Source organism: Aythya ferina, assembly GCF_964211825.1.
Source record: "Aythya ferina genome assembly, chromosome: 9".
NCBI classification, from domain to species: Eukaryota; Metazoa; Chordata; class Aves; order Anseriformes; family Anatidae; genus Aythya; species Aythya ferina.
Window position 1 is genome coordinate 12246680 of NC_140305.1, and position 12106 is coordinate 12258785.

Below are 12106 nucleotides of genomic sequence, written 5' to 3' on the forward strand. Positions count from 1 at the left end.
AGATGTGCCCTACACCAATGCATAGACATAGAAGGGAGCAATTCTGGGAGCAGATCATCAAAATGAGAGTGGAGAAAGGAGAGTATGTGGTGGATATTGGGAAGAGCAGCAAGAAAGGAGCGTGGAGCATGATGGGCTAAACAGAAAGGACGCTGAGTGGAGGGAAGCAAAGGAAACTAGAGGTAGAAGTCAAACAGCTGAAAGGGAGGGAGGCATGTAGATTACAGAAAGCAGAGTATGCTTATGGCTACGGTTGCCTCTTCGTCCTGGCTCTGAGCTGATGTCATTTCTTAGTTTGTGGATTAATGTTAAACGTTTGCTGACTTTCTCTCAGGCCAGATCTACTGAAGTCAGAGGGCATACCCAGCACAGAAGCAGCATCTAATGGCTCACCAGTCTCAGGAAGTCCCAAAATGTCAACGACGAGTGGCAAAAGTCGCTACCGCAGTAAGCCACGTCACCGCCGAGGGAACAGCAAAGGCAGCTACAACGATTTTGCAGGGATCTTGAAAAACCAGCCAGTGCAAGATGATGCACCCCCACCTCCACCTCATAATCATTCTCATCCTCCTGGTCTACCGCAGCAACATGGCCACGGCCATCCCCATGGCCATCACTCACGGCTTCACGCCCATGGACAAGACATTGCCAACTGCGCAAACAACTTAAGGTACTTTGGCCCTGCAGCAGCGCTGCGGAGCCCTCTCAGTAACCACGCGCAAAGGCGGATGTCTGGCTCCAGCCCTGATCTCATCTCCACTGCCATGGAAGCAGATTGCCGAAGGAATCTGGAGAGCAAAGAAAGCAAAGATGATCATTGGGAGTGTTGCAAAACAGATCCATATAATTCCTGTCTTCAGTGCAGGGACGAGGACAGTGGTCAGGTGCAGATGTCGTCTGTTGAAACAGGAATGAGCCATTCTCAATCACCAATGTCTGTTTCCCTATATGAAAACGCGCAGTACATTGAGAAGATGGAGGAAGAGGGCTTCAGCAACGGTACATCAGCGTCTGCTCTAGGCACACCACAGCACATGGCTTCCTCAGTGCTACCGTGCAAAGCAAGACCCATTCAGAAGGTAAGGGCAGCACAGTGATTCAGAAAAAAAACAAGGCTTTCTCAGGCTTTCTCCTCTTTTCCTTCTTCACCAAAAGAGCAGTAGAGTTACGTGTACAATTTTATCTTGAAGAGGTCATGCCTACGTGAACTTTGCTTTGTGATCTGGACATTCTTTTAAAGTCAATTTTATTGAGAAGTACTGTAGGCATATCAGAGAGTATTGCTAATAATTAGGGTTGTTAAAATGTCTTTGATAATGCCTCATTCTGTTTCCTGCAGTTCAGCCAGTATTTGTTAGAGCTGAATCTTGATCTGCTGCGTGCTTGCTATTGAAACAGTCTTGAAATGGTATCAAGCCATTCTCAAAACATAGGAGGGGGTGAACACATTCTTTTGTTGATGTTAAAGATCATGCTGCAGTTTCAGTGAGCATCTGTAGCACTGTTGTGCCTTGGAACAGAAATACAACCTTTGCTGTGGTCTTGGAGACATGCCTTTTGCTGCACCTGCAAAAAACTGTCCTCCTTGCCTGAAAGTCCTGGTTTTAGGATAGCAGATTTTCATAAAATACATGCTCAGTTAAGCACTGAGCACTCTCTGTCCTGGGGCTGCCAGAGTCGAAAAGATGTTATGGCACAGCTGTGCTACAGAAAGAATGCTGCTGTATTCCTCCTTTTACCATCCAGGTGGTAAGAGAAGTAGGAGCGGGTCTGAGAGGAGTTCAAAGAGCAAGAAAACTAAGCCTAGGTGGGAAAGTGAAGGCAAAGAGGATGAATACTAGAATCAAGAGTGTGGTTTTGAGCCCAGAATAAAAGGAGGAGAAGCTCATATTACAAGGGGATAGAAGCAGAGGCTGAACTGGGGGTTGGCAGGCTGGATGGGATAAAAGGAGGCTGTAAAAAACAGAGTGTGGAGGGGGATTTTGGATGGGAAGAGAAGAATAAAAGGCTGTGCTCACTGAAGCAGAAAATAGAAGAAAACTCAATTTTTCTAGTTGATGAAACCCACCAGCAAAGCATGTGTCATCCCCAGTGCTGCTCTGTGATAGGCCCATGCAGACGAGGTTGAAGTGGTAAAGCTAAGAGTGCCAGATCAGCTCAGTAATTTGAATTGTGGATTTCGGGGGATTACTTGTTTTGCTTCTGTTTGGGGAGCGGGGATGGGGGCGAATCTGGAACATGATGTTCTCAGTGCCTAAGGTGTTCCAGTCTGTTCTGAAGTTGATTGCTCCAAAATCAGAAATGGCACTATTACGGTTGCCTGAAATAACCTAGTAAGGTGAAGGCTGAGTGAGTTCTCACTGTTTTATTCTTGTCTGGTTGGTTGCAGCCTGTTGATCCAGTGACTTTGTACTGGAGGACCAGGGGGCAGCCATGTAGTTGTGTGTTTGCTCCTTCACAGGTGTGTGATATCATTCTTGTCCTTTGTTTTCTGCCAGAGTGGTGATGACTCCTCAGAAGAGGAAGAGGGTGAAGTAGACAGTGAAGTGGAGTTTCCTCGTAGACAAAGGTAAAAGGTGAATTCACTCTAATCTCTTTTTGCTGGGACAAATCTCAGGACAGCTGTCATAGCAACTGCACACCATTATTCAAACTGCTGGCAAAAGAGCAGAATCACATTCGGGGTGTCCCATCTGCCCGTGGTGATCCTTCATGTTAACTCACTCTTTTCAGCCTGTTCTGAGATGTTATCTCCAGTGCAGCTTTCCTCTTGCAGGCTGTTCACAGCACAACTTGATCACACTTGTTTAGGAAGAGGTAACACGATTCAGCCTGTAAAATAAGCTGCTGAGTCTGTTTCACCAGAATCAGACGTCCTAGATGTTGGGACCTTCTGCAGACTCTTCCAAAAACTGGTTTATCTGTTGCTGCAGCAAGCTGACTCCAGAGCCTTCATAGTTGAATTTAAGTAGGATATGAGGGCTAGGTGAGAGCACAGCACATAAATTTGATGGTGTTGCCTATAAAATAAGAGGCTTGAAGGGGAGTTCCTACTTATGGATTTGTAATAGTAGACTTTACAGTCTTCTGCTCTGGAAAGAGATCATGAATTGTTGCAGTAGCTTCATGCAAACCACTGCTTGAAGTGCAGAAGATACCAGTGAGCAAGTAAGGGTTGTTAAGAAAGGAGCAGAGAAGATAAAAGCCTGTCTGCTGTTATATTCATTCACAGCACACCTGCAGCTTGAATCCTAAATGCCACCTTCATTACCCTGGTTCAAAGACCATGGTAGAGTTTGAGAAAATACTGAGAGGTGTGACAAGGATAGTTAGAGATTAAATCCATGAGAAATCTGTGTCTAGCAGGAGGAGAAGCTATAACTGAGGTGCATGAAATTGAGTTATGTGGAGAAAGGAAACAAGGAACGATTCCTCACATTCATGTTAGGGATGCCTAGTGAACAATGGGTTTAAAATGAATAAAAAGTGCTTTTTTGCATCCAAAACATTTTTACATGTGGAGTCCATTGTCAAGGAGTACTGTAGAAATCAAAACATAAACAAATCCTAAGTGTTAAATTTATGGCAGTAGGTCCATCAGTGGCTGTTAAGCACAGTCATCCAGGTTTGATCTTCAGCTCAGACGTCTGATTACAAACCAGGAAGATGTGCCAGGAGAAAGCCGGCTCTTTCTGCACACCCTGTTCTTGTATTTTCCCGTGATTGTTTTTTCTTGCTGAGGGTTGGAGATGGAGTGCTGGGCTAGATGAGTTTTCTGACTTGCATGGTTCTTGTGTGTGTGATTGTTGCTTCTTCTGTGATTTACTATCATGGAAGACAAATTGCCTTCTCTGAACTCAGTGTGATGACCTATTGTGGGGCTCTTGGCATGTTCAGCCAACTGATAGTTTGTACTGGTGCTGTTGAATCCTGGCATGAGGTGATTTTCACATTCAAGTAACGTGCAAGTACTTAAATTCTAGTCTGGCTGTAGGGACAGCTGTCGGGTGGTGCAGATATTCCCAACTGAATTAGCTTGAGCCCTACAGCACAGCTTTTTTTTTTTTTTTTTTTTTTTTTGAAAAGGAATGTTACAGAAAAATATGCTCCAGAGTAGATCAGCTAACGTGAATGTGTAGGAGATGAAAACAAAAAGAACAGATGAATTTAAAGATGCAGATCTTAAAGTAAATAATTCAAAAGGTGGTAGATTTCCATAGCTCCGAAAGGTGAACGGCAGCCTGTGCAGAGCTCTTGCTGCCAGCCTTGCAGATCAGTTGTGACTCAGCTGATGTGCACTAATGGTGGAAGGAGGCTCTGGTGCCTAACACAGCACCTGGGAAATTGCTTTTCCTCTGCAGTCAGAGGCACTGTGATAGAAGCTGAACTACTCTTCTGGTTTGCAGACCTCACCGCTGTATTAGCAGCTGCCAGTCTTACTCAACCTTCAGCTCGGAGAACTTTTCTGTGTCAGACGGAGAGGAGGGGAACACCAGCGACCATTCGAACAGCCCGGATGAGCTGGCCACCAAGCTGGAAGACGAGCTGGCTGAGAAGCTGGAGGACATGTTGTCCCAGACTCCAGAGATCCCCATTGAAATCTCCACCCAGTCTGATGGGCTTTCAGACAAAGAGTGCGCTGTGCGGAGAGTCAAGACTCAGATGTCTCTGGGCAAACTTTGTGCTGATGAACACAGCTGTGAGGTGAGTTGCAAGCTTAGCAGTCCCTTTGTCTATTGGGTAACAAATAAGTAAAAAAGGAATCCAAGGGCCAGGAAGTTGGATGACTGCCTAGCAAATGTTGTAGCACATGTGCTACGTCAAGGGTATGGTTTAGATACCCAGTCTTCCTTGCACGTGGTCCGATGAATAGATGGGTTGAAGGTGGCACACAGAAAGCTGAACATGATTTGCCGATCAAGATGAGTGCAGAACTGGGAGGCCATTGGATTTGCAGTTGTATAAAATAGGATAAAATATAGGACATAAAACAGAAGTGCAAGGGATATAAAGTGTCTGCCTCAAACTTATCCATTGGCAGCCTAGCTGACAAAGCCAGAACAATCTCCTTTCTCTTACTGCCTTTCCAGTGTTCAGGTGGGGAAGGGCAGAGCCTGCTGCACCATTTGCTCATGCCTCTGTCTGTGTGGTGATGGTGCTCTGACAAGATATTTTTCTGTTTCCCCTCCCTGAGGGGGAGAGAAGTGACCTTTGGTAGTGCACTTGTGTGCTGTTTGCATCTCTGTGTTGTCGATTTGTCCTTCTCTGCTGGTGGTGACCTTTGCCTGCCTCTTGTTGCAGACTGGGACGGTGTGGTTGATCTGCAGGGTAGGAATGTTGCTTAAATATTCCCCTTTCCTTTTGCTTTGCAGAACCCAGCACAGTTTGGAGAATCAGACTGTGACTCTTCTGAAGGGGAGTGTTCTGATGCCACAGTCAGGACCAATAAGCCCTGCAGCTCTGCTACTTGGTAATTCAGATCTCCCCCAAAGCTTCCTGATACTGGCATTTTGATTTCCCTGAGATTCCACTTCATTCCCCTTCATCACACTTTACAGGAAGAGAAGATGTTTCTCCTTCCCACCCCAGGAGTGATTTGCAATAACCCGAATCTCTGGAAAATGTCCAAATGAAATTAATTCTCTTTGAGCATTTCAATCAAGAATGGCAGGGATGTATTTTATTGAATAATCTAGTTACTGTAACATGGATATTTATTTTTTTGACATTTTAACACTTTTTACTGTAAAGAGTGGATTGTATTTATAGACACACAGACTCGTTGCAAAAAAAAAAAGTTCAGAAAGCAAGCACATTACAGAGAAACATCCTGGGAGTCCTGCCTGGACAGCTTTGTGTACAAATGCGGGGGGATTCTCTTGCTGCTTTCACAGGGGACCAGGCCGTGTGGCCCTGAAGATTGGAGAACAGATCAAGAAAACTAAACCACTCAGTCTTATCAAATGAGGAAGCATAAAAAGACCTTACTATAAGGTAACCTGTGAACAAAGCGAATTCAGTATAACCAGCTGGGTCATTTTTTAATCAGAAGGTGGACATGTTCCTGGAGAAAACTGGTACTGAGGTGCTAACATCCAGGGTCTTCTGAGTCAATACATCCCCAGGAATGTAATAGTGGGTTTTATTTTAAAGATTTTTAGTTTCTTTTTTAATCAACATTTTGTTGTGAGATCCTGCAAATGTATTCTAACCTCGTCCTCTCAAGAATTGGTATAAGAGCACTTCTTAACATCATCCTTGCTTCACTCTGGCAGTGTTGATCTCCAGTTGAGCAGGGAAGCCTCTTTCAGACGCAGTGTGCCATTTCCCAGTTTACTTCCTCCTCTTACCTCCTGTCTGTTTCAGTCAGTTAAAGAAATCAATCAAATCAGTGTTGGAAAAGCAAGAACTTGCAAACCGTGGAAAGCACATTCTGCAGAGCCCGAGCACTCTTCTGGGGAGGAAACTGGAGATGCCTGTACTGGACTTGGAGAAGCAGTCTCTCACCTACAACAGCATCGATAACCAGCAGAGAGCTGTGTGTCGAGGGGGAAGACCAGGAATCGCTGGCCTAGATAGGAGCATCAGCCCTGCTCTGTCTCCTTCCTCACTGTACGTTCCTGAAAGCATTAACAGCTGCCTGCCCTTCATGTCAGGCTTGTGCAAAACAGGTTGCACGGGGAACCTCGAGGGTGGCTGTGGCACAGCTGTGTCTCAGGCGTACCCCGAGGCTTCTGTTTCTCCTTCAAGCTGAAACTCGACAGGTGAAAGTGAGGATAGTACTGGTATGTGACAGGCCGAGGCATTGGCAGATGAGAGAATTTGTTTTCTGATTAGAACTCATAGTGCCTTCCCTTCAAACACTACTCTTCTAAATCAATATTTAAAGAGAACAAAATGGTAGAGCACGTCCTCCCCCGCCCCCCCCTACCCCTTAGTTGATGCCCCCCTTGCAAGAGCTTTCACTCTGCCCTTCGTAGTGTGCCGGCTGACACGGCCGTGCCACGCTGCTGGGTGCTGCCCTGCAGCCTGGCACACCAGCCTGAGGTGAACGGCAGGAATGGACCATGGACAGGTACTTCTGTTGCTTTGTTTGTTTACATTTTATGTTAAAATATTGGTTTGCATTTAACTGTGGTAATTTATAGCCTCATGGCAAAATGAAGGAAAATGTCTTATACAGAGAGCAGTATTGTATGAGTTAAATTATCCCATATTTTTAAATTTTCGTAGCTGGACTACACACAGATCTTAAGTTATGATGTTATTTTGTTATTTATTATCATTTCTGTAGATCAGAAGGTTGGCTTCACTGCTAGCACAATTGTAATCTGTTTGTGTGACGTTGCCTTCTCCCCGGTCACGGCAGGAGATGGGAGCAGAGCTGGTCTCAGCGGCTGTCAGTAGTTGCTGCCTCCTGTGACTGCCACGGATGCTGTTGGGCTGGGGCTGAGAGGGATGGGTGCAGGCAGCCCCGCGGGCCCTGTGATATTCCTCACGGTGCTGCTGTGATTTGCTCGCGTTGGTGGTCCCTGAGCTGGTGGGGAATGGTGATCAGGGACCGGGGGGCTTCTGTACTGATGGCAAAGTAACCGGCCCCTGTGAGAGCCTCTGGCAGGAGCGCCCAGAAGGACAGGCAGAGAGGAGGGCGATTGCTGTGGGCAGTGGGGGCAGGATCAGGGTGGCCAGCAGCGCATCCCTGTGTGGGACCAAAAAGCAGCTGAAGCGAACAGGGAGCGAGCAGCTTCCTGCTGCAGCAATACTCTGCTCAGGGCAGAGGCAGAAGGTGGAGGGGAGTGAAACTTCTCTACTTTGTTTCTGGCTTCCTCTCCCCATCACTCTTCCACCCAGATGTCCTCTTGGCCAGCAGCACGAGGAGGCGGCCAGGCCAGAGGTGGCTTTGCTGTTGTGGTGTGGGAGAGGCGCTGCGGGTGGTGACTCAGCCAGCTGAGCCGGGAATTTAGCGGTGTGGGATTGTGCACGTAAGACATGCACACGGAGATCCAGCTATTCCATAAAGGAGAGGCTGAGAACTACCCTCCCCTCTACACCATCAGCTCTCCGCCCCAGCCCAGTTTGCCTGTCGCTGGGATTTGGCAGGCTCCGATCAAATCCTCAGTGCAGGGACTTCAGTCTGTGGTAACTCAGTCCCTACCAAAACGATGCTGCAGGGCTTTTGGTAGCTGCACTCTGCTCAGAGCTCTGCGGTGGGATGCACTCTCTGCTCCGAGCTCTGCTGGGTGTGTGGAGGTGCAGAGAGGCCTTGGCGTGGGGGATTTCGGGCCCCTTCTGGCCAGCTGTCCTGGACATGTCCCTATTCCTCCCCATCCTTGCCCTGGGACATGCCTGGAGAAGCGGAGCTGAACCCTTTTGGGGTTCAGCCACACTTGGGTCTGCAGTAAACGTGACCCCTGGCCCTCCCCTGCACACACCTCGTGCTCTCGGCTGCGTGTGGGCAGTGGTTCTGCCGAGGGCTGTGCGGGCACTGCTCTGTGCAACTCGCCCAGCTCTGCAGGCGTGTTGCTGCGCGGGTGCCGCTGCTGCGGTTCCTTGCACTTTCTCTCCTGGCAGGATACGGGGCTGGGATGCGCAGAGCTGCCCGCTTCCTCCTCACAGCAACGCCTCATTGGCAGGACAGAAGTAAACGGTGGGTTCCCTTCTCAGCATCCTGACTTCCCTGATGCAGTTCTCGTGGCTGCTGACAGCTCCTGAACACTAGCCTAGATTTTCTCCCAGAGCTGAATGTTGCCTTCCCCACTGTCGTGTTAAGTAACCATTTCATCTTGGCCCTGTCCAGTAGTGTTCATCTCTCTCCTCCCTGCTCTGCGGATTCCTGATACAAACTTGATTTTTTTGTATTGAACAGTGTACAGTGATGGAAACAAGAATGACTATCAAAGCAAACAATGCATGGAATAAAAAGCCAGTGTACTTCAATGCTTCTCAGGCTGGTCTGGTGATCTGGGAGGGGTTTGTGATGTACGTTGGGAGAGTTGTGAAGTCTGACAGCAAGATGTTAGCAAGCAGTGTTTTTTAGTTACCTGTCACCACTGGAACTAGGGGGAGTTCCAAGTCCCAGGGCAGAGGCTTGGTGGGACGCACACATCATCTTTGATCACCCAGGTGTCCTTGAATGTTGGCCTTTGCTTGTGTCAAGGGATTTTGCTGTCAGCTGGGCAGCTGAATCCTGGGAACTTTGCCCTTTGCTGTCCCAACCCAGTCCAACCCTGGCTGCTTCTGGGGGTGAGGAGCAGCTAACAGGCCTGACACATCCAGACAACTTCTAACTGTCCCCAAAACCTGGGGACAAAAGGTGACCTGACCAAAGGTGAAAACGTTTTCCCTGCAGCGTGCACTTACCATCTGAGTGACAGGAAGAGTTCTGCATGGATGAAAACTCTCCTGTTGGAGGTGCTGGGACAAATCACTGACCCCACAACATTACTTTTCTCAACTTGCTACTTGTACCTCTGCACCTCACAGCACATGAAGTGCTGTTTTCATTTTATGACAAAACTACTGAATAGGTACGGGTGGGGAGAGGGCTGGGGGAGGAAGGAACACAGCCCGAGCTGGGAACTGCTGCTGTTAGAACAGCACTGAAAAACAGCCAAGGCTTCTGCTGTTGCAGCTCAATGAAGCTGTGTGCTGAGGGCAGCAGCTCTCTGCTCCACCAGTCGTGCCTGCTGCACCAAGGGCAAAGCTGCAGCCAGAGCTGGACGTGGTGGGAAGCACAGAAGCCCAGGGGCAGCCTGTGACTCGGGCTGGCAGGGAGGCCACAGGAGTGAGGCGCTTAGCCTCCGTGTTCAAGGGCGAGCAGGGACTGCTGGCCTTCCTCCAGGGATGCTAAAACTCCCCCTTTCTACCCCCTCGCATCCCCTTCACCAACATGTTTGCAAGAGGCTGGCAACACCCTCAGGCACGCTGCAGACACAGCCTGACTTAAAGGACGCAGGCAGTTTACCTCAAGTGTTCACAGAGTTTCATTATAGAGAATTTTCAGTGCAGATACATGCACAGTAAAACACTGATTAAAAACAAGATTATACCTCCTCTTAGATGAGAAGAACAGTAAAAACTGCAATTGTCCTTGGTCCACATGGGCACAGAGCATGCAGAATATGACCCACATGGGCAAAGACCCACAGCTTTTGAGAGACAGTTCCCCAACAGCTGGGGCCTGAGCCATCACATGCTCTTCTTGCCATTGAGTAAAGGAGCATGCTGGTCTTCATCCAGCTTCAAGTGCTTCTTGCTGTATTTCTTGATAAGGGTCCCTGGTATCAGTGCTGCCACAGCCATTGCAAGCAGTTTGAGCAGTGTGTCCCAGGAGAAGATGGCATCCAGAGAGTTGATTTGTGACAGAATGGCTCCTGTCTGTACGCAGATGAAGTTATAGGGTGTAAGACCTGGAAGAGGCAGAGCAAATAAGCCAGTCAGCATCCCCCTTGCCTCCATGCAAGAGTGCAAACTTAGCTCCAGTCGCATCCTTGCCCAAGGCCGGACGGGTCTCAGTAACAGAGCAGGGTGTGATACAGAACTGTACACGCACTTGCTCAGTACCCTAAGATGAGCAGCACGAAGGCAACCAGGTAAATGGGACAGAGTCACAGCCACGACCCTGCTGCTCCACCTTCCCCTGCCCTTGGTTGCTTCCCAGGGCTCAGTGACGAGGAGGGAGGCAGCGTCATGCTGTCCCCTCGGGCTCCCCCGACCTTACCGATGAGAACGGAGAAGAAGAACTGGGACACAGGGATGTTTAAGATGGGGGCCGAGAGATTCAGAAACCAGTTCGGTGTCATGGGGAACAGCCTCAGGAACAACAGGAAGAAGAACAAGCAGCTCCTGTTCTCTTCTACCTGTCAAGAGAAACGCTCCAAGTTAGTTCTGTTACTTAGCAGTAACACCTGAGTTACCACACCAGTGAAGTTAAATGTAAGTTTTGTGGTTTTTTTTCTCCTCCACCATTCCACAACAGAACATCGGTGTGGAACTGATGAAAAGCGGCAACTTCACGTATGCCTGGGACATACACGTGTGTCTGGGAGCCCAGTGGTGAGCCAGCCCTTTTCACACAAGAGGTGAAAACAGGATCTAACCTGAACGAGAAATCAGGCAAATGCCAGCAGAGCCTCCCCTGGCTGTGGGACAGAGCACAGGGTTGTGGGGCAGTTCTGAAACACAGGGCCTTGCCCATTGGCCTCTTCTTTTACATCAGATTTTCCTCGGGAGCTGGCATTTTCCACAGATCCCCTCTGCAGACGGGCCCGATCCCAAGGGCGCAGCCTCGCTTACACTGCCGAGGCCCCTGCCCGACCTGAGGCCCCCCTCGCACGCTCGGCTTTGTACCGAGCCGCCCCAAAAGCAGCCCCGAGCAGAGGGGCCTCCTGCAGCACTGGCCGCTCACCTTCCCTTGCAGCAGGGCCACTTTGTCGGGGAAGCAGTAGACGACGAAGCGCTTCCCGAAGGCGCCGGACAGCAGGTAGCAGCAGGTGGCTCCCAGCGAGGTCAGGGCAGAGCACAGCACCAGCCCGGTCCACGGCCCGAAAAGCGCCCCGGCCAGCACGTTCTGCGGGGACACGGCTTGGGGTGAAGGCGGCCGAGACCCAAATTCCCCCAAATTCCCCCCCCGGGGGCTCGGGGGAGGCGCCGGCGCCCTACCAGGAGGCTGGAGCCGGGGATGGCGAAGCTCTGCTTGTAGAGGTAGGCGGCGCAGAACAGCGCCAGCGCCGCGCCGCGGTGCTCCCGCTCGTAGTCCCGCAGCGCCTCGGCCAGCTCCCGCAGCTCCTCCAGGTCCGACGGGAACCGCAGCGGCCTGGGGGGGGACAGCATGGGGCAGAGCATGGGGTAGAGCAAGGCACGGGGGGAGAGCCGAGCCCGCAGCCCGGCCCCCGGCACCCACCTGCGGGCGCTCCCCGCGCTCAGCCGCGCCGACAGCAGCCACAGCGCGGCCGTGGCGGCCGCGAAGACGAGGAGCAGCGCGGCCAAGCGCCGCCACATCCCGCTGCCGGCCCGGGGACAGCCCCGGGACGCCGCCGGGACCGGCCCCTCACGGCCCCGCACGCAGGCGCCGGGCCCCGGGGCGGCGCTGAGGGGAGGGAGCCGG

At 50.3% G+C, this 12106-nt stretch overlaps 2 protein-coding genes across 8 annotated transcripts in view; one reads left to right on the top strand and one right to left on the bottom strand.

Moving 5' to 3' along the window:
* The window catches only part of MAP3K13 (mitogen-activated protein kinase kinase kinase 13), a 72442-nt gene extending 66496 nt beyond the window's left edge, over nucleotides 1-5946 (top strand). For 5 of the 6 annotated variants that reach the window (XM_084529867.1, XM_084529865.1, XM_084529863.1 and 2 more), the window contains 5 exons: nucleotides 335-1079; nucleotides 2499-2569; nucleotides 4407-4704; nucleotides 5373-5470; nucleotides 5559-5946. In XM_084529867.1, coding sequence (XP_084385993.1) covers nucleotides 335-1079; nucleotides 2499-2569; nucleotides 4407-4704; nucleotides 5373-5470; nucleotides 5559-5595 — 1249 coding nt within the window. In that variant the 3' untranslated portion in view covers nucleotides 5596-5946. Of the gene's footprint in view, nucleotides 1-334; nucleotides 1080-2498; nucleotides 2570-4406; nucleotides 4705-5372 lie in introns of all 6 variants that reach the window. The other variant, XM_084529868.1, reaches the window with a different exon arrangement.
* Nucleotides 5947-9959: 4013 nt separating this feature from the next.
* On the bottom strand, nucleotides 9960-12057 carry TMEM41A (transmembrane protein 41A). 2 transcript variants are annotated; one of them, XM_084529871.1, is made up of 5 exons: nucleotides 11903-12057; nucleotides 11662-11815; nucleotides 11408-11569; nucleotides 10721-10859; nucleotides 9960-10409 (listed from the first exon to the last, which is right to left on the bottom strand). In XM_084529871.1, the coding sequence occupies exons 1-5, from the start codon at nucleotides 11998-12000 to the stop codon at nucleotides 10189-10191; spliced, it is 774 nt and encodes a 257-aa protein (XP_084385997.1). In that variant the 5' UTR covers nucleotides 12001-12057; the 3' UTR covers nucleotides 9960-10188. The 2 variants fall into 2 exon arrangements, with proteins under 2 accessions (XP_084385997.1, XP_084385998.1); XM_084529872.1 differs by lacking the exon at nucleotides 10721-10859.
* Nucleotides 12058-12106: the final 49 nt, after the last annotated feature.